Consider the following 22,752-nt stretch of genomic DNA (forward strand, 5'->3'; position numbering starts at 1 on the left):
ATTAGTTTAAGCCGGCGTCCTGCAGACTGGCAGTCTGTAACGCGAAGAGCGGCAAAGGAACCAGCAAGGCAGAAGTCAGGACGCTTCGGGGAAGAGACAAGCCAGCAGCAGTGAAGTCGTCATGCTCAGGGTTTCGCTGAGAAGCGAGTGTAACAAGGCTGTTGGGGACAGAGGAAGGAGGGGCAAGCGATGAGGAGCAATTTCTTTTATAGCTCCAGAGGCGGGTCACGGGGAGTGAGTAAGAGCAAGTGTGAAGTGTGTGTGTGACCTGCGCCGTCGTATTGATCGAGATTCCGCATCCACATCACATGCAGCGTCCCAAGCTCTTTTGCAAAGCGATCTTGATCTGCCACAAGTAAACCAGCATTTGCCACAAGAATGAATTGACAAGACAGGGAATCCAAAAACAGTCAATTGGCCTCCCAATCCGTTTGCGTGGTGATGCGATGTATGTACAACAGTGGCGCCTCCAGGTTTGTCTCTCTGGTTGCACGCTTCTGAATCTCTTTTTGGTGTCACCTCCAACTCCTGTTGTGGGATATTTACAGAGTTTGTACAAGTACAACGTAAGGGTACTAGGAATAGTAAGGGTGTCGGATGTGCTGCCCCAAAAATTGTTGCTGTGTGCTGGTAGTTGAGGGGATGAGGAGTATGGGGAGTGCATCGCTCAGGAGGCCGTTCCTCGAGACCAACCACGAGCATCCCCAACGTTGTCTCGTCGGCCTCTGCAGACGCGGCAAAGCAAAGACCTCATGGCCATTTTAGCGGCTCTTGAGGCGCTGGTTCTCGGTCCTGAGCCTGCGGTTCTCGTCCTCAAGCGTCTGGATGCGGGCTTCGAGGTCCTCGGTCTGCTCCTGGGCGCCGACGCTGAGCTCTTCGACGATCTTGATGAGCCTCCAGGCACGGAGAATGATGATCATGGAGGCGACCTCTTCAATTACGCCGCGTAGCAGAATGTCGAGGATGAAGCTGGTCAGAATGATGACGGCGTCGAAGACATGGAAGGGCTTTTTGAGATATCTGGTGGCGTGAGTGGGGATGACGTGACATGTTTTGTTTTGAGAAGGAAAGAATGGTGAAAGAGGCAAAGGAAAGAAAGGAAAAGAAAAGAAAGGACCTACTCCAAGCCAAAGGCCCACAGCGACGCCGCCAATTCAACCATGAAGAGGCAAGAAAACACCAAGCTGACGATGCCGAGGGCCTCGAGGGCATCGTTCCAGGCGTAGGGCAGGCGTTTCTCGCACAGGAAGAGGCGGATGACAAAGTCTATACAACAGCAGGCAAACTCAGAACCACGCAGACCAAAAATGATAGTATCGAGCAGGCTCGGCTCCCGTTTGTTGCTGCCTACCTGCAAAGATGCACGACACGTCCAAGCCCACGAGCAGCAGCACGGCGTAGTGGCCCGTCTTGGAGCTCAGGAAGCGCTGCGTGGTCTGCCTGCTGCGTCCGATTTCAGTCTCGGACGACGCCGAAGGGACGCGTCCAAAGGCCTGGTCGCCGAAGCTTGTCAGGGTTCTGCTCGTGTCGAGCAACGGCTGTTGGGCGTCAGAGGACGAGTTGGGCATGGCGGCAGCGCGGAAAGAACGGGAATGTGGTTGAGAAGTTGAGGATATGCGCGAGGTGGGGATCTGGGGTTGGATAAGAAAGTTGGAGGGCGGTTTGCAAGAAGGATTTAGGGCTGGGTCTGGATGCAGGCGCCGTGGTGTTTGCGGGCCCGCGTCGTTAGCGTGGGGCGTGCTCGCTTCCGCCTGCCTGGTCCCTGAACCGTCAGCCAACTTCGACCGCACTTGAGTTGTGGTTGATGAATGTTCCTAGACATTCCATGCTGCTTGGCTCGATGGTATACGTGAGACTGGTGTTTGAGAAAAGGGTGGTCAAGCTGTTCATTTTCTTTCACATGGCAAATGATAATCAGATGCTCGTATACAGTGATTGGTAATTGGTGATTGACTTGCCAGATGTTACGCCATCCGAAGACACCATTTCGTCAGAAGCAGGTCCCGCGGAAAAGATCAGTCCAAAGACAAAGTGGCATGTTTTGCAAGATAACTGTCAGTGTGGATGGACGGCAGACACTAAGCATACAGCAGTAGCGGGCGTGGGGCGCTGGGTCGGTTCCACAACCCCGGGCCTTGGCTTGAGCTTGACGCGACCACCGACTTCCGCCGCCGCCGACGCTGCTACTCTTGGCCTACTCTCCCCACACAATCGTCGACTCCAACCTCTTTTCAACGTCCGCCGTTGCGCTTTCACCTCCCTCGCGCTTCGACCCGTCGTCTCACTCATTCGACACGCCTCAGTATTGTCCACCTTTCGTCGTATGTTCGCACCTCTCACTTTCTTTCAAGAACGCCTAACTGCAATCCAAGATACACAAGACCCGGCTGACATGCTGCCCGAGGACGTCGCAGCCTACCTAGCTAAGCAGGCGCATTTCGATCCGGCACGCCTTTCGCCCGCAATGTCTGACGTCGAGCACAATGACCGTGAGCCTGAGCAGCCTCGCCCCGTCGAGGACGCGGACCCCGATGCCAACGAAGAAGTGAGCTCCCCACGCTCGGCGCATGATCGACGAGCCGAGTTGATCACGGCTGACACAACCACTAGGAAGAGATCACTGCGATGAAGAAGCGCGTTCAGGAAATGGAGGCTGAGGCGGCCAAGCTCCGCGAGATGCAGTCGCACCTCGATACCCAGTCGGAGAGCTTGCGCGAAAGCAAGGAGGACATTGACGCCCGCAGCGTCTTCGTCGGCAACGTTGACTACGGCGCTTCGCCCGAGGAGATCCAGGCTCACTTCCAGAGCTGCGGTGCCATCAACCGCGTCACCATCCTCCTCGACAAGTTCACCGGTCATCCCAAGGGGTTAGTCATTCCAAGAGTTGGACTTGTTTCCTGAGCTACATCATTTCCTTTCCTGGTGATGATTGGCGGATTTTTTTCGTCAGAAGTCCATCAGTTCACTTTAAAATTCTTCGCTACCTGGCAAGAGCTGCGCAGCAAGAGCCGGACGCTAATTGGGCGTGTGCAGGTACGCGTATGTGGAGTTCACTGAGCCTAGCCTTGTTGGCCAGGCGCTCGTCTTGAACGAGAGCGTCTTTCGTGGCCGCAACATCAAGGTATAGGACGTCATATGTTGCACTCTGTACAAGTCTAACCACACTACAGGTTGTTCCCAAGCGCACCAACCTGCCTGGCCTGACCCGTGGTGGTGGCCGTGGTGGTCGTGGTGGTTCCCGTGGCGGACGCGGTGGTTGGGGCGGCCGTGGTGGCTACGGCGCGTCCCCTCCTCGCGGCGGGTACGTCTGAGTTTTTCGTACATTCCCATCAATACACCCCCTCCCCCGGAAAAGTGAGACGCTAATTTATTCCGTCACAGGTACCGTGGTGGCTACCGTCCTCGTGGTCGCGGCTATGCTCCGTACTAATCTTGTTTTGGCCCTGCCTCTCGGCATGACTTTCCAAAATCCTTGGTGCGGCCCGGGACGATCCACGCATTGAAATTCGACATGACAAACGGCAGCAGTCACGCGGGTAACAAAAGTGCAAGCGTTATCATCGACTTTTCCCAGAATGCTCCTCTTGGTTCAGAATTGGGGCTTAATTTGTTGAGGATTGAACGCATGGGGTTATGGCAAGAGGAAAAATTTAGTGTTGCGACTGAAGGGTACCTCACAAAAGACGGAACGGACAGTCCTAGGTCACTGGCAGGGGATTGGATCCACATAATACCCTTCCTTCCGCCTAAAAGCTCTTAAAAAATATGCATGGAGAAAAGAACGATAAGAGATGGTGACACGTTGATCAAGACTGAAAAAGTGGCCAAAGCAGAGACAATGTGTTTGGAAAGAAGCTTGTCTGATCAAGAGGCCCTTTGGTCTTTTGGAATTGTATTGGGTTCTTGTCCCAGTGTATTCAAAGGGCCCAGCTTCGGCCCCAAGTGGCGGCTCTGTTTTGTTTTGCTCGCGAGACGAAAGACGAGGCCCGAAAAGGTCTTGTTAAGATTTGAAAGAGCAGGGCCGGTCACTTCTTGTTGTTGTCTCCGCCCCGGCTGCAGTTCATGCAGCTGCTGTCTCAGTACTGTCAAACGCGCTGCCGAGACATCAGCCAGGCCGTGCTTTACCAGACGGATACCCCCTATTCACACTCGTCTTGTGAGGATATATAGCCATGTAAGTTACCTGTTTGCAGGTGTATTCAAGAAAGGCATAGCAAAGGTCCCCAACTAAACATTCGACAGGCTCGACGATACTCCCGAAGGACTTGGACTCCAGCGCACCGACCTACATACCGTCAGTCAACAGAACGGCACTTGCCTCACCGCGCTCTTTGCACATCAATGACTCCTCTCTACGCCTCTTCGCCTACCAGCATCAATTCCAACGCCAGCGCCAACGCCGCTTCACCGATTTCCTTGGACCCCTCGGACCCTCAGATCACGCTCTGGACTCGCTTGTGGCCATGTACGCGCTCGCAGGCCATCTCCCGCATTGCGGCCACGCAGCAAATCATGATGCTCCGCTCTAGCGATAAGGCGGCGGCCAAGGACAGGAAGTGGGACCAGGTGAAGCACACGTGGGAGCGGCAGGGTATTGGAAGGCTGGAGTGGGAACATTTGGAGATGGTTGGGGGCTTTGGAGGGCATGATGATGTTGAGGGTCTCAAGGAAAGGGGACTGGGGTTGAGTGTGCGTGGTGCAGGACGTGAGGACGATTGCTGTCAGGGCCATGAAAAAGACCACGACGGCGTCGGCTCTCGGCGACGGGGAGCTGGCGACGTCTCGCCCATCTCTCCCTCGACCTCGACGTCAACGTCCACATCTGGATCGACAAACGCGTCCCCAACGACAGTCATCTCTCCGCCTCCACCGCCTCCGTCTTCCCCTTCCTCTCTCCAGTCGCAGAATTCGCCGTCTACATCCTTCCGCCACAGCAACCAGTCCTCCACCGCCGCCGACGAAGAAATTTTTCAAGCCACTCTTTCCATTGTTGACGCCCACGGCGTCGACCGCGGCGCAGCCGTCGCCAGAGCTGTGTGGATCGTCCTGCGCGACCATCTGGAATGCGTCCGTTTGGGTGCAGAGTGTGCGGTTGCTTGTCTCGTGTGTCGGTTGATTCGAGCCAAGTTTGAGAGGATCAGAGAAGAGTTTGGCGGGTACGCAGGTCATGAGGGAAGAAGAGGACGCGGCGAAGGCGCAGAAAGAGACTGGTCGACGGCGGCCAATGCAAGCAACATGGAGTCTCTGGCGCATAGCAACGAGGAATACGTAATTGGCAATGGAATCAGCGCTACGGATGCCAGTGCTGCGCAGTCTAGGCAGCTGGGAGTGGAACTGCACCCCGGGCCGCACGAGCTCGACGCGTCCGAGACTTGCAGCAAACGGAGCACCATCGACGACGCCTCCATCCTGTCTCGCGCAGCCTTGGTAGCTGCTGCTGAACAGAGCACTGGAAACATCTCAAGCACGTCCACTCGCGCCGTCGTTTTTGCGCCGCCCCGCTGCGTGAACATCACTTCCGGATATCAGTCGTACCAGTACCAGCCGGCGCCGCCCAGCCGCGCCATTGTCTTCGACCCGTCACTGCAGGCGCCTGGTCACGGTGCGAGAACGCGAGTAGGCAGAGGCGTCACTGTCTCGGCTCGTTCCCGCAGCGAGCCTTGCCTCTCGAACCACCCTATATATGGACATGGACGTGGGGATGCTCCTCTCTATGGCACATCTCCAGCACACTCGCCATCGCCGTCGCCGTCCTCGCGCGGCCACGTCAACGTGTCAGCCTGCAGCTCGTCCTCTTCGACCGCCACCGGTGCTGGCAATGGAGGAAGCACCAACAACAAAAAGTCGCCTCTTCGCGCTCTAGCCCGCTTCGTCGGCGACAAGAGCAAGCAGCTCCTCCCAGCGACGCTCCCAGTATCCATATCACTTCCGCGTCCTTTTCCGCGCAGCGCACCCGTCTCGCCAATGTCGCCTCCGCCGCCGCCACCTCACCCTATCCCTGCGAACAACATGGCGCCAAGCGCGCGTGGTGCAACTTTCCGCAGACGCTCCAGCTTCGCCCTCCCCTTCTCCCCACGCCCGGACGGCCGCTTTGCATCCTTTTCGCCGCTGTGCTCGCCGCGAACCGTCGAGGCGGCTACGGCGCCGGACATGCTGTTGCGAGACCAACTTCTCGAACGCGGCCGCCAGGGCGACCGTGATGGTCAGGGCGAGCGCGCCAGGGCGTGGAGCGGCGTTCTTGGGTCGTCGTCTGCGGCGCGCCGCTGGGCGAGGAGGAGTGCTGGACGGTTGGTTGGTGGTGGCGGTGGAGCAGGAGGAGGAGGAGAGGGCAGTACGCGGAAGAAGAGCTGGAGGAGCGCCGGCGACGATGCCAATGCCAGCGCAGAGAAAGACGGGGAGGGCTTTTGGGGAAAGGCGGGATTGGACGCGGGTGGCGGAAAAGACAAGCAGGAGGCGCAGCGGCGCCATCAGCATCATCGCAGCTGGCCGCGGCGACGTCGTTCTGGTTCGGCTTCTGGGTCTTCCCAGTTCTCTCCAACTGCAACGACCAGCAGCAATCTGTCGCCGTCATCTGCGGTGCCCGCCGGCTTCGACTTCGGACTGGACGCTTCCACCGCCCCATGTCCATCTCCATCCCCAGCCCCCTACACTCACCACCCCCCTCCCGTCGCCACGGCGTCGGCGTCAGCGACATACCCACAGAGTCACCCACGGAATCCACCCCCGACGCCGCACATTGCGCCCGTCTCGCCGTCAGCCTTCTCGCCCGCGTCGACCGACCCGCCCCGTCTCTCGCTCTGCCTCTCGTTGGCGCCGTTGCCGGATCCTTCGCTGCAGACTGCTGCGGACGCGCAGGGGGTGGTGATGCCGCCGCTGCCGCCGTCGAGGATGATGTGATGGTGATGGCAGGGGGTGGCGGGAGAAGGGTAGGGATGGGACAGGGGAGGGGAGTAAGCAAGAGAGAGGGACAAGATCAGGCTGTGAAGGGGGTCGTACAGCGGGCGCTGGAGGAGAACGATCGCCTGTGGCATCGTGGGAGATGTAGGCAGCAGGGATTTGGCCGGTTGTCTTGAGAGAAGAGGAGGCTTCAAGTATGCGCTGTCAGAGTGGGAGGCGGACATGAACGGCGACATGGAGCGATGAGGTGCTGGAGGCACTGGAGAAAGGCTAGGTGGTTTTGACGTCGCGGCGTCAACGCATACAGGCATGTAGGGATCGGGCGTGGAGCAGGTACCTATTCTGCTGTCCTTGGTCACAATGTTTGTATTGGCAGAGCTCCTCAGCTGTTGCTATTCATTTTCCTCTGTCAGACAAGTCATGAAACTAAAAGAGACAAAAAAAAAAAAAAAACTACTCGTCTTTACCATCTAGACTGCTACCTACGACTACACATGCGTCCGAGATATGACAACAAGACTTTTGCACACCGCAGCTAGGCTTGTTTCCTCCTCGCTCTGCTCCTCTGCTGCCGGCTGGCTCTCATTCTAGTACAAAGAGAAGATGCTTTCCGCGGATGAAAGGACCCGGCGCTTGCATTTGCGCCAGGTGGTGGTCAGTGGACGTGTGAAGGGACGCGGCATGGGGACCATAAATCATCATTAGTTTTTTGGGCGCGCGCGTGCGCCCAGGCGCCGTCTGCAAATTTCAGATGCAGCAACGCGCTCCTCATTCCTCGCTCCTCACCTGTCGCCTCTCTGAAAGCCGTCCCCCCGCCTGCTACGTGACGACTGAAAACTGAACAACAAGCGGCGAGGTCGTCGCTGGACTTGTGTTGTGGAGGGGAAGGAACGTCGGGAGTGCGGCGGACGCCGTTCGTTTGTAGCAGCGGGATATTCGCCATGACCCGACCAAAACCAGCTCTTCTTCGCGTGCAGGAAACAAGGCAATCACCTAGTCCATCATTCCTTCTCCTTCCACTCCAATCTCAGTACTTTTGGGTAGTTTCAAACGAGCTGGGCTGCCAAACGCCGCGCCCTGCCCGCACAGCCCATCTTAATGGCCCTGGCCCTGGTTGTCCTTGACGATCTGCTTGATCTTCTTGTCGTAGGCGACGCGATCCTTCTTGAACAGGTTGAAGGCATCGGCCTGGGCGGGCGACTCGGGGTTCGGCTCGTCGAGCAGCGACTGAATTCCCAGCAGGATCTCCTTGACGGTGATGGCGGGGCGCCAGCCCTCGTCTTCGTTGAGGATGCTGAGACACACGGTGCCCGACGGGTAGACGTTGGGGTGGAAGAGCGGCGGGACAAACTTGCCTGTGTGGCCGTTAGCTTTGCCTACTGGGTGGATAAGCTTCACGGCAGGTGGGCGGGTCCAACGTACACTTGGGCGGCTTGGTGGGGTACTCTACGTGAAGCTGTTAGCCTTGGTCCGCGGGCTGGGGGCCACCACCCAAAAGGCCGTGGAGGCACACATACCCTCGGGGAACGTCATTTCGAGCTTGAGATTGGCGCCGTCCCAGATGGTCTTCTCCTTGCCTGGGATCATGCACTCCCACTTCTTCAGGTCCAGCGTGTTGGCTTGGGTCTTCATGGGTCGAGCGACGAAGCCGAACGGATGGTCCTTACGCCACCGCTTTCTGTAGCGTTATTCATGAGATCGGGGACGGCCAAAATGCTGCGCAAACAATTGGAGGGGCGCAGAAATTGTGAGCGGGTGACGCCTTACCTTTCCTCAGAAAGACGCGTTTGCGCCAACGATGTCATGTTGGCTGCGGTGGTGGGGCTTGGGGTTGTTTGAGCCTCGCGATAACTTGTCGTGGAGAGGTTGGTAAACGAGAGAGGACCACGAGCGGCGGGACTTGGGTGGCTCTGGCGGATAGAAGCAAGGCAGGAGGTGTGAAGAGGAAAGAGGTGACAAGCAGGTGAGCAAAGAAGAGTCGGGAGCCCGCCAGCCAGCAATGCGCGCATCGGAGGTCGGATCGCTTCGCAGTCTGTGCAACACTTTTCGCCTCGGGTCTTGGCGCGTTCATCGGCTGCGGGGTCCACTGGCCGACCAGGATTAACATAGTCACCTCGACCAACCCATCCTTCTCGGCTGCGCGAATGTTGTCGGCGTCTCTTCTTTACCATTTGAACTCACGGAATCATGGCAGACAAGGGCAACAAAAAGGAGCAGCCTCCTCCCTACCCATATGAGGAAGTTCCTGACCCAGACGAGGACGACCTCGACGATCTAGATGGTCCGCAACCATCCTGCGCTGCGCACTGCCGACACGCATACTGACCGCATGCCAGACGTCCTGGACGAATTCTCCGCCACCAAGCTCGAAGACAAACCCTCCGCAACCTCGCAACCATCTACCTCTGGTCCAGGCAGACCCGCCCCCGCTGCCGCCGCCGCCGAACCCGCCGCTTCTTCCTCTGGCCCCGCCGTCGACGATGAGGCCTTTGCACAACAGCTGCAGGCCGGCATGGCCGAGCTGCTCGGCGAGCTGGGAAACAACCCCGACATGCAAAAGCAATTCGAGGATCTCATGAAGGAGCTCGGAGAACAAGCGGCAGCCGACGCCCACCCTGCTGCTGCGAGTGCTGCTGGTTCCAGCGCGAAACCCGCTGCCGCGACGCCCAGTGCCGGCGATGCCGCGGGCTCCAAGACAGCAAGCGACAAAAAGGAAGAAAGCTTCCAGGAGCAAATCCGTCGCACAATGGAGCGCATGCAGGCGTCGGGAGAGCAGGCCGACGCGGCGGCGGCGTCGTCTGGTCAAGACGACTTCTTGGCGCAAATGCTGGCCGAAATGGAGCGAGGCGGGTTCTCGGGGGCAGAAGGAGGAGAGCCCAATGACGAGGACTTTTCCAAAATGCTTATGGGCATGATGGAGCAGTTGACCAACAAGGAGATTCTGTATGAGCCCATGAAGGATCTGGACGACAAGTTTCCTGGCTGGTTCGAGAAGAATCGGAGTACGTGCGGTAAGGAGGACCTGGCCCGGTACGAGGAGCAGCAGCGCTGCGTGAGGGAGATTGTCGCAAGGTTTGAGAGGAGTGAGTACAGTGACGAGGACACGGCTGACAGGGAGTACATTGTGGAGCGGATGCAAAAGGTGAGTTTTGAAAGCAATGATTGCAACGACGGGCTGACAATCTTCAGATGCAAGCAGCTGGATCACCGCCGCCTGATTTGGTTGGAGATGACGGTGATGCGCGCAAGGCATTGGGCGAGCTGGATGCGGGATGTCCCACCCAATAACATGATGCAGCCATCTGCGCTTGACGTCGTAATAACAAGTGTCTGTACATAAAGTTTTTGGTCCCGCGAGCACAAATACGATGATACCCTTTCCACAAGAATTTCTGTGTAGACTGCGGCTCCGACCCACTGACATCTGAATCTTTCAAAGTGTCGCGGTGCGCATGCGGTGCTTCATCCCGTCGACATGTCCATGTCATCATCATGATTCTGGGATGTGTCGCTCTGCCGCAGCTGGCCATTCGCCGGAATCGCACTCATGCACTCGTCGAAAATAGTGTCGTACTCGTCATCGTCACTGGCAAACGTCGGGCCATCATCATCCCGTCCTTCATCCTCCTCCATGTTCGCCAGCAGCGCCTCGAGCTCCGCATCTTCCTGCTGCGCCAGCATCTCGGCCTCCTGCTCCAGCGACTGCTGCGACGAGGCATTGCGGAACGCCCACTCCGACGCCTGGCTGCTCCCCACGACGGCGTCCTGCTCGTCCATGTCGTGGTCGTTGTCCTCCTCTTCGTCCTCGTCCGACGGCGGCTCCACGGGTGCTGGCGCTCGCCGTGCCTGCTCGGCTTCCCACCGCCGCTGTCGTTGCACGTAGTCCAAGCGCAGGATCTGTCGTCTTCGTGTTAGACTTCCGAGCGCGGGGATGAGGTGCGCTATGTAGGACGTACCTGGTCACTCCGCGCCGCCCACCGCCGCTCGTCCCGGTCGTTCGCCACGCGCCGCAGAAACATGTCACGCCGCCGGTTCCGCACCGCGTCGCTCCCGCTCCGCTGAATTAGTGGATTGGGCTTGGTGTCTCTCCTTGCGAACGGCGTTGCTGGTGCTTGTGCTGGGGCTTGGGTGGGCGATGCCGCCGTCTTGCCAAAGCCGAGGCCTTGTGATGACTGCGGTTGCGCGTCCATAGCCGTGTTCCCGCCCGTGTATGCGAACGAGAAGGGCCGCCGGGCGAGGTGCGCGTTGGGATCGCGCGGTGTGAGCGGTGATGAGCGCGTCGGCGCGTAGGCGTGGGCGTGTGGGGGAGACTGCAATGGTGGCGCGGTGGACGACGCGGCGGCGTGGGTGGTGTGTGGTGACATGAAGGCAAGCATAACGGCCAGTATTGATGTGCAAGTAGTGGATACTCAGATGGGTTGCGTTGGGCGAGGGAGGTGCGGTGGAGGGAGCTGGTTGAGTGCTTGGGCGCGGTCGAGGAGTTGATGGAGCGGGAACGCGTTTTTGGCCAAAGCGCTAGCAGGGTGCAAGGATTGGGCGGGTGGCTTGACGGGGTTGTGGCTTTGGTTTTGGAGCGAGCCACAACACCACGTCTCTCAAAACGCCTTCGGCTTTCACAGCTTCAATAAGGATGCCTGATTTGTGCTGTCTTCCATCCTACGAAGACTGCAGAATCTGCAACACATCGGAACTCTCCATAGCCTCTCCGGGCTGTGGTGGTCAGCCCCCACGCCAGGATGGATCTGCTTAAGAGGCAGTGCCGTGACTGCATCTCCAGCCTGATCAATGGACAATCCCCCTTTTCCGCCCTTGAAACCTGATCAGACTTGGGTTGAAGGAGTTTCAAACCATCAGTTTTGTCTGATTCTTTACCATGGCAGAGGTCCTCGGAGTTGTCGCCTCCGCCATTCAAGTCGCTGACTTGGGGTTTCGCTTGTCAAAAAACATCTACGAGTATGCCAGCAATGTGGCCGGAGCAGAAACTCGGATCGCCTACTTAGGACAAGACATCAGTCTAACGGCCACAATCATCAAAGAGCTTGGGGGTGTATTTGAGGATGCCGACGTCCAGGCGTTACTTCGCGATTCGGCTGTGAGCGCTGCCAAACAGGCCATGGATGCCTGCAACGACATTTTCACCAAGATGGACTTGACCTTGAATAATTCGAGGTCGAGTCGGATGGCTTGGCCGTTTCGACAGGTCAAGGTGCAAGTATTGAACGCGGATCTGGACAGGCTAAAATGCAATTTGCTCCTCCTTTCCGAGGCTCTGAAACTTGCCCGAGATGTGCGTCGGGACAAGGTCGACAAGGAACGATTTGATCAGCTCGCAAGTCTGGTCCGCGCAAATACGGAGGCCGACGCGAGGTTTAGAGATTCAATGGCGTCTGAAAATGGAAATGTTAGATTCCTGTAAGTCGACCGAATCTTATCCCAATGTAATTGAGAATTAATCGTTGATTGTTCAGGTCCAACAATTTAGTGGTAAATGCGACTTTACCATCTGTTGCAGAAGCGCCTCGCAATCAAAGCAGATCCATCAATGGGGACGCTCCTGGTGTTCCTCCCATGGAATCGTCCAGCAAGCGCGAACCAAATGCATCCGACCCGTCTATCGAGAATTTAGACCAGATTGAAGCTTCCCTCAAGAATTTGATCGGAGTTATTGAGGATTTGAGAAAAGACATCGAAACACTGAACACCGCCTCTTCAGACCGGAAGTCGAAGCTGAAAAACAATTACTTGCACACCCGGTACAACCTTGATTGCATTATTCTTGATAAATCAGACGTCCTGCCTCCTGACGCCATCGGGACTGGTCCTGCATCCGATTCACCTCCAGTTCGACCAGAATCGCAGCCGCCGCCAGAGCCCGCCACGTCCTCTTCTTGGGTTCCTTTACGCACTAAATGGGGCGATGTCCTGTCCAGTCTCAAGACGGACAAGGACAAGAAGGGGGATAGGAAGGAAAAAAGGCAGCGTATGAAAGAGCTAGAAAAACAAGCCAAGGCAGAACAAAAGGAGCAGGAGAGACTTGCCAAACAGTGCGAGCCCTACAGCACTCTTGAGGCGGTCTCTTCCACGCCGCAATACCCACCTGGAGACCTTCTTGTTGAGAGCAAGTCAGATTCGAGCGCAAGCACCAGACGACGACTTGGACTCGTGCCAAAAACAAAAATATGGCGACTCAGACTGCTACTCTGGCGCTTACATCGCCGCATCCGCCCTAAGCGATTTCAACATGGCTCTCTTTACGACGAAGAAAACCCCTGTTACGATCTGGATTCTACTGTGAGCGTCATGTCACAGACTGAATCTTCAGAGGAGGGCGGAGGAGGAGCTGGGCCGATTGATGGCCATGAACAAGCGATGAATATGCTCCGGCTTTGGACAAAGGCTTTTGATGAGGATTGAAGGAGACAGGGAGTCTCCCTTCATACGGCCCCGCTCTTTTCCGTCTAAGCCAACTCTTTGAATTTCCACCACGATTCCCATTTCCTCAAATGTAGAGGTGCTAAGCGAATGGCTCAATCGGGTTGTGGCTATCGTCTGAGAACTCGCTCAGAACCACAGTCTTTTCAACCCAATGGCACCTCACAGATAAGCCCAGAATGAGAAGCCTTTCATTGAATAGCTCATGGGGGTTCGCACAACACATCTACGCACCTCCACAGCACAGCAGGTGAGGAAAGAAATTCAACCCAGGCGCAGCTTCAATTTGACGCACCACCTTCAGACGCAAGCGCTTGAATGCTCCCTGTAACTACCTATTAAGAGAAAAATTCTCTCTATGTTGAATGCATCAAGCGCTTGAGAGCTCTACGTCTCTACTTGTTTTAACTTGGTGACAGAGATTCCCGGATTAGCAATTTCTTTTCTCACCCACTGTGACAGCCTCTCCGCGGGCTGTGCTGCGAGGCTGTTCAGCTTGTGCGACTAGGATGCATGTGCAAGAGGCTGAGGCTGCACCGCACGGCCAGCCTGATAAACCAGCCAGTTCTCCATAACCCGCTTCCTTCGTCTCGAGTCTCGAATCCTTTCATGGCTTGCCAATTTACCAAGCCTTTGTCAATCTTCCTCCTGATCAATCCACGCTCCAAGCTTCGACCAAATGGCCGAGGTCCTAGGAGTTGTCGCCTCGGCTGTCCAAGTCGCAGATCTCGGGTTCAAGCTGTCGAAAAACATTTACAGTTACGCTGAAGCTACTCTGGCAGCAGATGTTCGAATCGCACATCTTGGTCGGGATGTCAAGCTGACGTCGATGGCTATCAAAGAGCTTGGAAAAGTGTTCGAAGAGGCAAAAGTCCAGGCACTGCTGAAAGATGAGGCGCTTAGTGCAGCCACTGAAGCTATGGATGCGTGCAACAACATCTTCAAGAGTATGCAAGCAGCGCTGGAGAAATCAAAGTCCAGCAAGCTAAAACTGAGTTGGCCATTCCGACAACTCAAAGTCGAGGTTCTGAATACGGACTTGGACAGATTGAAATGCACATTGATGCTACTCATGAAGGTCTTGTTGTATGCTCAGAGTGCTCATCAAAGGAAATTTGACGACGAGAAGTTGGAGAACATTGAAAACATGATTTGCGAGAGGAATCGGATTATGGCGAAACACGAGGCGGCCTTGTCAATGGCAAACGGCGGTTGTCCAATTCCGTGGTATGTCTGATGGTGAAATGGGAGTTCTACCTCTGTCACCTTGACTGATTGCATATAGGTCCAACTTCATGGTCAACGGCACTGCGTCTGCTTCAAATAGACTGTATAGCTTCCCCGCCGGCAGTACGACTGGACAAGCCCCTATCAGTCGTCTTTCAGCACTTGATCTGAGCAAAGATCAGAATGAGCCCGTTGGACTTAACATGAGAGCCTTGGATCAGGCTAAGCTTCACATCGATACATTACTCCGTCATGTTGAAAGTGTGAAGCTTGGAATTACCGCCATGGGTACCGCTCATCCTAGGGAAGCTAACAAACTCAAGTGTGCCTATTTGGACACGAGAGATTTGCTTGATAATATCCTTCTTTCTGGATTAAACACCAAATTTGGTTCATGTTGTCAGAGGCGCAATTTTGTGTCTGAGAATAGTGAGGCTTGCACTGGAAAAGAACGACATCATGCTGATCACATGTATCAAACAGCAACAATTGGCATTCCCTTCCAGGTCAGCATCAACGACTCCTTCTCGAACGACTCAACAATGCCAGTGGGCGCAAAATATGGCACGAATCAACCACCTGATGAAGCATCTCGCTACATGTATCCGAACTTTGGATTTCCTTCTACGCAGTCTTTCTCGAGTCATGGCACCAACTCGTCGGCTATTCCGCACTTTGGACGAGGACAATTTGATGATGATTCACAGGTGCCATCAACTGGTAAGAACTCTCAGGGACGGATCGACTATTCGGCGCTGACAACTCCGGGTACTCCAGGACTTTTGGGATCAACTGTTCCAAACTTGGACCTAATGAGTACCGACACTCATACCGATACAGCTCAGCAGCAGCAGCAGCAGCAGCAGCAGCAGCAGCAGCAGCAGCAGGAAGCAACTCAAATTGAGTTTGCGTCTCGTGCTTCGTCTCAGCCTCTTCAATCCTTTGATTTTGATGACCCAGATCAAGTCGAACTTGCCTTTTGCTCTGATGGAGATAATCATCCCATGGAGAACCCCATGCCCGCCCCCATGGCCTTTCCACGCATGAGCGAATTTCAGCAGGAGCTCATGGACCACCCCATGAACCTTGACGAGCTGGTGTCATCTGCAAGCGTTGCTGGAAACACGCCTGCAGAGAATGACCTTGAGGCGCGATCTTTACCAGCCAGTGACAATGGATGGAGCACGGTCGACTTCCACCAGCCCAATAACCGCCATATCTACGACTCGTACAGCGACTCTCATAGCGCTACCGTCTTCAACCCCATCCAGACGCTGCACATTCGCACCGGCTCAGACGTCCCGCAATCGGCCCACTCTTTTGGCAGTTTGGAAGAGATTCCTCCTTTCCCAATGCACCCGCCCCATGCGATGCAACACGGAATGCACCTCCATGACCACGAGCTTGACCCTTACCAGTCGCCCGCCTACTCGGTCAGCCCGCCTTCCACCTCGGTCCAGCCTTATGCCATCAAGCAGTCTGCCTCGTCGTCAGACGTTAGCTCGCCCCCCGCCTCGCGAAGGAGAAAGAGCCCCACCAACAGCATCGAGGCCGCAACGAGCAAGATCACAAAGACGATTGTCAAGAAGCCAGCAGGAAGCGCCAAGAGTTACCAGTCGCCCGCCTACTCGGCCAGTTCGCCTTCCTCATCTTCGCCTCCCGCCGCACGAAAGAGAAAGAATCCCAGCGCCAGCATCGAGGCGTCTACGGGCAAACCCACGAGTATGATTGTCAAGAAGTCAACACCTTCAATCGAAATTGATCCGGTTACAGACTCTGCGAACGGAAAACCAGCTGCAACTCCACCAGATTCGTCATTGCTGCATCCTGGTGATGGGAATGGGCCATCACCAAGAAAACGTCGGGCTATATCGTCGGAGTCAGGAGAAGACGTGCCACCCAAGCGCCCTTGTGTGGATAAGAACCACGACTCGAAAGCTGAGAGTGCCAATTGCAAGGAACCTGTATCCTTTGATGGACATGCGGCAGCGTTGGATATGCTCCGACGTTGGACCAAAGCCTTGGACTGAAACATCAGCTCTACGTGGTTTCTCGTTGTCACATGTGGAAGAGGCAATGCTGTAACCTTTCGATTTTGCTTTCTTTCTATTTCCTTCTCCGCGTCAGCAAATAATGGGATCATCAGGCCCTCGGATGGGATAGAGTCTTTGAATTCCCAGGCCGGACAGATTCTCTCGCCCAGATGGGACCAAAGCCGCGGCGAATCAGAAGCCCTCGAGATAGGACATGCGAATCTATCTTTGTCGTTTGCTTGGTCGTCCAGGGAAACCCTGTTTTGGGCAGCGGGAGAGGCCCGTGCACCCGTTTCTCCGCTCCCGCCCGCGTCGTCGACTGGCACCAGTTCGCTGCCAGATCCTCGCTCCAACACATAACTCGTCTCGTTTCCACACTCAGGCCAATGTCTGCCGTCCACCAAGCTATCCCGTCACACGTCTGCGGAATCGGGCACAAACGACGCAACCACTCAGAGGCGTTCCGACGCGCAGCCCGCAAGTCATGTCAGCGACAGGCACCGCCGTGAGATGAGGCGGTCAGCAGCCTCGTCGTCGCCCAGCCCAACCTCTCGAATAAAAGAAACCAGGAAGCGCTACGCCCACGCCACGCTGCCTTCCAGCCATCTCGCCGTGCAGGGCACCGCAGCAACCCTGCCCGATATTAACGGTCGGACTACCGAAAGAAATAGTCTTTTGTTTGCTTGTCCCTTCCCTGTCCTAGTCCCTTGACATCACCCAACTTGTACATATCTACATATTCCTACCTGCCGAATTGGACTCTGTCCGCCCTTCTCCCTGCGTCCTCTGCTCGTGCTCTCCGGGTCGCTCAACACTGGCCTGCCTGGGATCAACAGAAGCGCCGTCTCCATGCCGAGTCGTCTTCTCTCGCTACCGTCATGTCTGCTACTCGTCGTCGCCTCGGCTAGCCTGACAGAAGCGGAGCCGGAATGGCCGTACAATTTACCTCGACATGAAAAGTACTGGCCGGAGCAAGAAGCCATTGTCAAGCGCGATGCTGCAATCAAGGCGCGCATGGCCGTCGAGGTACCACACGTGGTGCGCAAAATGAGCGACGACCCCGGCCAAAAGTTTTACTTTGACTACTGGGAGTTTGCCGGAGCAGGAGCCATTGTGGACGCGGCCAGCCAAGTCACACTCGGGGATGACGAGTACGTCAATGCGACTCTGCTCCAGCCTGTGTTGAAGCATGCGGATTACCAGAGCCGGCACTGGAACTTGCCCAGATTTTTTCCATACGGCGAGCATGGCGCGGTTCAAAGGCGCGACTTTCAATGTCCCACCGGAACGTCTGCCTGCACCAGCATTGACCGCGCCGACTCTTGCTGCGGTACAGGAGAGACTTGCGTCATTGTACAAGATACGGGAAATGGAGATGTGGGGTGCTGTCCTGATGGCAGTAGCTGCGCAGGAAATGTTGCCAACTGCGACACTTCGGCGGGATACTCGAGCTGCCCCGATAGCTCAAATGGTGGTTGTTGTATCCCGGGCTACACGTGCTCGGGCGTAGGATGTAAGTCTGCACCTGATGCCATTCTTCAGCCAAGCTTTGTGGCCCCTCGTATCCTGGACTGACTCGTGGTAGGTGTCAAGGCTGTAATCAGTACGACCATCATCACCGAAAAGGGCACGACCAAGACGTCAACCGTGTCCAACACGGCGACCGGCCAAGCTTCTCGCAGGACATCGTCGATAACGACAGCGACGAGCCAAACCTCATCTCCTGCACCAACTTCGAAATTCACTTCGACCAATGCTCAGGGAGAGCTCACATGCAGCGCTGGCTTTCAGACGTGCCCCGCAAGTTTGGGCGGTGGCTGTTGTCCCACGGATCGCGCATGCGGTTCCGCAGACTGCCCGGCGACGTCAACCAACGCTGCCTCGAGCACCGCCAGCGCTGTCGCGCCGTTTCGCCCAACAAGTGGTAGCGATGAATCGACGGGTTCGTTGTCTGCTACGACGGGCAGGAGCTCAGAAAGTCTCAACGGCTGTCCCACTGGATTTTATGTTTGCTCTGCATTTTATCAAGGAGGCTGCTGTAGAGTGGGCCGCGATTGTCACTCAACGTCATGCCCCGCTTCAGCAAGCATCACGGTGGTGGATGGCAATTCGGTGACGATAGCTGGTGAGTCGGGCGTCAGCTTCGCTTCAACGACGGGGAATTGCGCCAATGGATGGTCGAGCTGTCCGGCAAACCAGGGAGGAGGATGCTGTCCCAGTGGTTACGGGTGTGGCAGCAGCTGTACATATACCGGGCCAGGAACCGCTTCGGCCAGCGCAGTCGCAAAGGAGGCGCCCAGTGCAGCCGCGAATGCCGCGGTCTGGGGCTGGATATGGATCGTAGCGGGACTGGCGAGCGGAGTGGCCATGATAGTGTTGTAAATAGAGTGTCTGTGAATGGAACGATGGTCATGACATGTGCGAGGTCGAGGCGGGCCGCAAAAGGGAGCGAAATAAGGTGGATAATTGACCTAGCGTCGCACAAGAGGGCAAGGATGTCAGATCAGGTCGACTGACATCGGGCCTACTCGAGGAGGAGGAGTGAGAGAGATGGAGTGATGTGAGAGGTGAGGATGTCGACGAGTGAAGCGCTAGCAGTCGTGTCGATCAGCGGAGAGGGCTTCCCCACGAGGGCACATCATAACCGCCCGGCGAGCTTTGTCAAACACAACGTCAACCATCGAAGCCTGACGACTGGCTTGTCCCTAGACCTGGTCACAGTCCCTCGCTCCCACACTCAGTCGTCTGCCAACCACGCGACGCGCCCAGAGTCCGAGGCGTCTGCACGTCTATTCGCCACACAAGCTCTACGCGAACGACCCCGCAGCTTCAACCCTTGACCTGCCCGATTCCTGAACACACCCACCAATTTTCAACCACCCCAGCCGACCGCTCCGCCAACCTCGACTCTGCTGGGGCAAGCTGATGGACCTGGATAGGCTGCTGGCTAAGTCGCGATTGCCTTGAAGACCGCTCTTGGTCTTCAAACGCTAGCGATAGCCAGCATGCCCTCGAGCGCGAAAGACGGAGGCGCTGCCGTTGCGGCGCCGCAACACCCCGTCCCCGACTCTGTGGTTTTGAGGCACGAATACACCAAGCTCTGCAAGAAGTACAGGACCGAGATTGCGGCCAGCTCGAGCAGCCTGCTGTCGACGGTCACGGCGGTGAGTCGAGCCCGCTCAGCAAACGGCGACGGGCCATTCTAACGCTGCTACAGTATCCGTTGGACTCGGTCAAGACGCGGATGCAAACGTATGGCTCCAACATGCTCCATTGGCGACTTTTTCTGATTCCATCAAGATATTCAAACAGGTTCACCGGCGTCGTCGATTGCGTTCAACACACGTACCGAACAGAGGGCACCAAGGGCTTTTGGCGAGGTGAGCGAGCGAACCCCAACATTGCTCGCGCGCTTCACTGACACAATCAGGTGTATTTTCTCCGCTCGCAAGCATCACACTCGTCCGCACAGTGTCCTTTTCGGTCTACCAGCGTGCAAAATACACCTACGATGAGTGGATGAAGAGGGCTACGGGCAGCTCGCCGCTTGCCATTGCCAACACGAAGGGAGCCATGCCCAACATTGCGACCATGTCGTGCTTTGGCGCTGCCGGTGCGACAGCTGGCGCCGTGATTACATTCATTGCATGTATGTCTGAATGACGTAGGCTTCTGCATGCAAGTACTGACATTTGCAGGTCCTTTTGAGCTCACCAAGATGAGCGCTCAGATTTCCGTGCTCGCTCAGTCCAAAGAAGGCAATGCAAAACCCAATCCCATCAGCGCTAGTTACGCAGAGCTGGGCACATTGAGGACGGCGCAAAATCTTGTCAGACAGAGGGGCTTTGGAGGTCTATACGCTGGTGTTCACTACCATTTGCGTGAGTTTGGCATGTTCCAAACGAGGAGGCGATGCTGACGTCAACGGCAGTCCGCGATAGTATCGGGACCGGGATCTACTTTACCACGTACGAGAGCTCCAAACAGCTGCTCGCCAACGCCCGGGGCAACTCACCCACCTCGCCTCTGGCGGTGGTGATTGCAGGCGGCCTCTGCGGCCTCGTCAGCTGGGCCTGCATCTACCCCATCGACACGGCAAAGTCCATCTACCAGCGCAACTGCTTCACACAGCACAAGAACGAAACGCATCGCCCAAAGATCCAGTTCTTCAATCCTCGCATGTACAAGGGTACGTCATAGGCGGCACGGCACACCCTTGCACCCCACACGCGCACTAGCAAAGTGCACTAGGGGAGCAAATCGACCAACCAGATCTCTTGGCTTTGTCAATGCTGCGTCTTGAATGGCCTTTGCTAACCCGGATTGTGTTGACAGGTATTGGTGTGTCCATGAGCCGCTCGTGCGTCGTCAACGCCATCTTCTTCTCGGCCTTTGAGTATACTAAGAAGAGAATCAACCGCCTCGAGTACGACGAAGAGTTGCTGCGCACCCACGGCCGAGCATAACCGTCCACGAGGATTGTTCGATATTGTCACGTGTGTAAGCATGTGTGAAATCGAATCGGGCATGAAGAAACGCCCAGGCTTACGACTGCGACTATCCTGATCGCTTCAACTGAGCTGTCGAGCATCGACTTCAAAAGCTAGCACACACCCCTCTCACATCTCCTCTCTGTACAGTAACCAACGGAGGGCAGAGCAGCAGCAGCAGCAGCGTCATCGCCATGGCACGGCACGACAGTCGCGTGCTGCTCACCTCTTTTTCCTATTCTCTCTCCTCTTTCCAACTTTTCTCGGCTCACAACATGAAGGAACTTTATCAGCACATTGAGACGCGCGCACATGGATGAAATGGCTGGGACAACGACACGGTGTTTCGAGCGCGTGGTGCAAAAGAACAGCGAAACGGAACCGAATGACAGGTCTTGCATCTTCATTGACGACGCCGGCGGCGGCGGCGGGGAGACTGGCTTGTGTTGTGGTGGAGTTGTTGCTTGGTGGCAGCGGGAGACGGAACGGAATACGCAGCCAGCCAGTCGGTCAAACATTCAGCGAGCCTGCTACTAGCCATGTATGCGGACGACGACGACACATCGTGGATGGTGTGCATCTTGATGTGGTTAGGGGGGCGAAGTTGGTACTAGGTGGAAGGTGGAGTGTGGACTGGCTACATCGGCTTGGTAGGTAGGCCCGGCTTATCTCGTGGAATAATATATATATATATATATTCCCGTCGACTGTCGACAGATGCAGCGGCTCACGATGTTGAGAGATGATGTCTGTCCATCCAAGGACGAGCTGTGCTTGACGCCCCACTATATTTCGTTTCTTTCGTGATGTTTTTGCGCCTTGTTCCTGTTTGCTGACCCACTCCACTCCATTCCCCTTCCTCTCCATGTCGGCCTTTCTCTGCTCCACATTCACGCAGCGGTACTGCATGTACACATTGGAAGCAAGCAAGCAAGCAAGTCATCGCGTCGTCGCCTTCGCATCTGCTGCATCGTAGGCACTGTTTTCTACATGTTCAGTACTGTCGCGTGCTTGAAACAGGCGGCCTGGCTGCCCGGTTGTGGTGGTGGGTGTTTGGGTTTGGTTAGATGGATGGATGGATGGGGACGGCGAGCTGAGGTGCCCACCTAATATTACAGTACTTACATCGAACAGTACATGTAGGCAGGTTACCACGGAACTCTCCTCTCCTACCAGGACTTTCAGCTGATGAAGCTCGGCCCACAAAGTAAATTTCCGCAGTCATCAGCAGCACACCGAGCTCACCGTCTGTCGTGTAAGTACGTACTCATTCCAGCCATCCGTGAACCACGCCCGTCCACCCGCCAGTGGTGCAGAGAGAGTGCAGAGAGCAGAGAGCGCAGTGGCGCGGCGGCCGGCCGTGCAGCGAGCGCATCGTGCGCGTGCTGCGGCGCGGTGGGTGGGTGCGTTGTGCTCTTATCGCACGCTGGCTCCACTTGTTTTGGGTGCGGGCTGCTTGACCCCGGACTTTTGCGGGTGGATATGTATGGGATTGGATGGGTGGTGGACCACCGGGACGAGAGGGCGGGAGCGGGAGGAGAGTCGGTCGTTTGTGTTGTCTGCTGGTTTTGATAACGTGTCCAGCAGTTTTTTTTTTTTTTTTTTTTTCTTCTCTGCGGTCATGTTCTGGCTCGTGGCCATTTCCCGACTACTTGAATAGAGTGGTGCTGAGG

General features: G+C 56.1%; 10 protein-coding genes across 10 annotated transcripts; 7 read left to right on the forward strand and 3 right to left on the reverse strand.

Annotated features, from left to right (window-relative positions):
• Nucleotides 1–761: 761 nt before the first annotated feature.
• BKA78DRAFT_300542 (uncharacterized protein) lies at nt 762–1,568 on the reverse strand (the record flags this gene model as incomplete). Its single annotated transcript, XM_066887220.1, has 3 exons — nt 762–1,020; nt 1,122–1,266; nt 1,352–1,568. 3 exons carry the CDS (start codon nt 1,566–1,568, stop codon nt 762–764), a joined length of 621 nt encoding a protein of 206 aa, XP_066738779.1.
• An 896-nt stretch (nt 1,569–2,464) lies between these two features.
• BKA78DRAFT_259423 (uncharacterized protein) lies at nt 2,465–3,430 on the forward strand (the record flags this gene model as incomplete). The annotated part of the gene is made up of 5 exons (XM_066885373.1): nt 2,465–2,545; nt 2,611–2,867; nt 3,034–3,121; nt 3,171–3,301; nt 3,382–3,430. The coding sequence occupies 5 exons, from the start codon at nt 2,465–2,467 to the stop codon at nt 3,428–3,430; spliced, it is 606 nt and encodes a 201-aa protein (XP_066738780.1).
• A 170-nt stretch (nt 3,431–3,600) lies between these two features.
• Nucleotides 3,601–6,911, forward strand: BKA78DRAFT_63161 (uncharacterized protein). Its single transcript, XM_066893498.1, has 2 exons — nt 3,601–4,174; nt 4,243–6,911. The coding sequence occupies exons 1-2, from the start codon at nt 3,770–3,772 to the stop codon at nt 6,895–6,897; spliced, it is 3,060 nt and encodes a 1,019-aa protein (XP_066738781.1). The 5' UTR covers nt 3,601–3,769; the 3' UTR covers nt 6,898–6,911.
• Nucleotides 6,912–7,992: 1,081 nt separating this feature from the next.
• Nucleotides 7,993–9,011, reverse strand: BKA78DRAFT_347966 (ubiquitin-conjugating enzyme/RWD-like protein; the record flags this gene model as incomplete). Its single annotated transcript, XM_066890574.1, has 4 exons — nt 8,665–9,011; nt 8,415–8,575; nt 8,320–8,343; nt 7,993–8,273 (listed from the first exon to the last, which is right to left on the reverse strand). The coding sequence occupies exons 1-4, from the start codon at nt 8,904–8,906 to the stop codon at nt 7,993–7,995; spliced, it is 708 nt and encodes a 235-aa protein (XP_066738782.1). The 5' UTR covers nt 8,907–9,011.
• Nucleotides 9,012–9,084: 73 nt separating this feature from the next.
• BKA78DRAFT_259258 (Pex19 protein family-domain-containing protein) lies at nt 9,085–10,185 on the forward strand (the record flags this gene model as incomplete). Its single annotated transcript, XM_066885354.1, has 3 exons — nt 9,085–9,178; nt 9,234–10,039; nt 10,087–10,185. 3 exons carry the CDS (start codon nt 9,085–9,087, stop codon nt 10,183–10,185), a joined length of 999 nt encoding a protein of 332 aa, XP_066738783.1.
• Nucleotides 10,186–10,359: 174 nt separating this feature from the next.
• On the reverse strand, nt 10,360–11,261 carry BKA78DRAFT_357688 (uncharacterized protein; the record flags this gene model as incomplete). Its single annotated transcript, XM_066892259.1, has 2 exons — nt 10,360–10,794; nt 10,854–11,261. The coding sequence occupies 2 exons, from the start codon at nt 11,259–11,261 to the stop codon at nt 10,360–10,362; spliced, it is 843 nt and encodes a 280-aa protein (XP_066738784.1).
• Nucleotides 11,262–11,495: 234 nt separating this feature from the next.
• BKA78DRAFT_63166 (uncharacterized protein) lies at nt 11,496–13,577 on the forward strand. Its single transcript, XM_066893499.1, has 2 exons — nt 11,496–12,309; nt 12,366–13,577. Exons 1-2 carry the CDS (start codon nt 11,771–11,773, stop codon nt 13,309–13,311), a joined length of 1,485 nt encoding a protein of 494 aa, XP_066738785.1. The 5' UTR covers nt 11,496–11,770; the 3' UTR covers nt 13,312–13,577.
• Nucleotides 13,578–14,257: 680 nt separating this feature from the next.
• On the forward strand, nt 14,258–14,591 carry BKA78DRAFT_328361 (uncharacterized protein). Its single transcript, XM_066889588.1, has one exon. The coding sequence runs from the start codon at nt 14,279–14,281 to the stop codon at nt 14,564–14,566; it is 288 nt and encodes a 95-aa protein (XP_066738786.1). The 5' UTR covers nt 14,258–14,278; the 3' UTR covers nt 14,567–14,591.
• Nucleotides 14,592–17,268: 2,677 nt separating this feature from the next.
• Nucleotides 17,269–19,067, forward strand: BKA78DRAFT_63319 (uncharacterized protein). The gene is made up of 3 exons (XM_066893501.1): nt 17,269–17,740; nt 17,816–18,102; nt 18,175–19,067. Exons 1-3 carry the CDS (start codon nt 17,439–17,441, stop codon nt 18,969–18,971), a joined length of 1,386 nt encoding a protein of 461 aa, XP_066738787.1. The 5' UTR covers nt 17,269–17,438; the 3' UTR covers nt 18,972–19,067.
• A 231-nt stretch (nt 19,068–19,298) lies between these two features.
• BKA78DRAFT_63278 (mitochondrial carrier domain-containing protein) lies at nt 19,299–21,124 on the forward strand. The gene is made up of 7 exons (XM_066893500.1): nt 19,299–19,753; nt 19,807–19,841; nt 19,890–19,969; nt 20,020–20,238; nt 20,288–20,470; nt 20,521–20,778; nt 20,925–21,124. Exons 1-7 carry the CDS (start codon nt 19,595–19,597, stop codon nt 21,053–21,055), a joined length of 1,065 nt encoding a protein of 354 aa, XP_066738788.1. The 5' UTR covers nt 19,299–19,594; the 3' UTR covers nt 21,056–21,124.
• The last annotated feature ends 1,628 nt before the right edge of the window (nt 21,125–22,752 follow it).

The sequence above is a fragment of the Phyllosticta capitalensis genome (genome assembly GCF_038381095.1).
Source record: "Phyllosticta capitalensis strain CBS 128856 chromosome Unknown BKA78scaffold_13, whole genome shotgun sequence".
NCBI classification, from domain to species: domain Eukaryota; kingdom Fungi; phylum Ascomycota; class Dothideomycetes; order Botryosphaeriales; family Phyllostictaceae; genus Phyllosticta; species Phyllosticta capitalensis.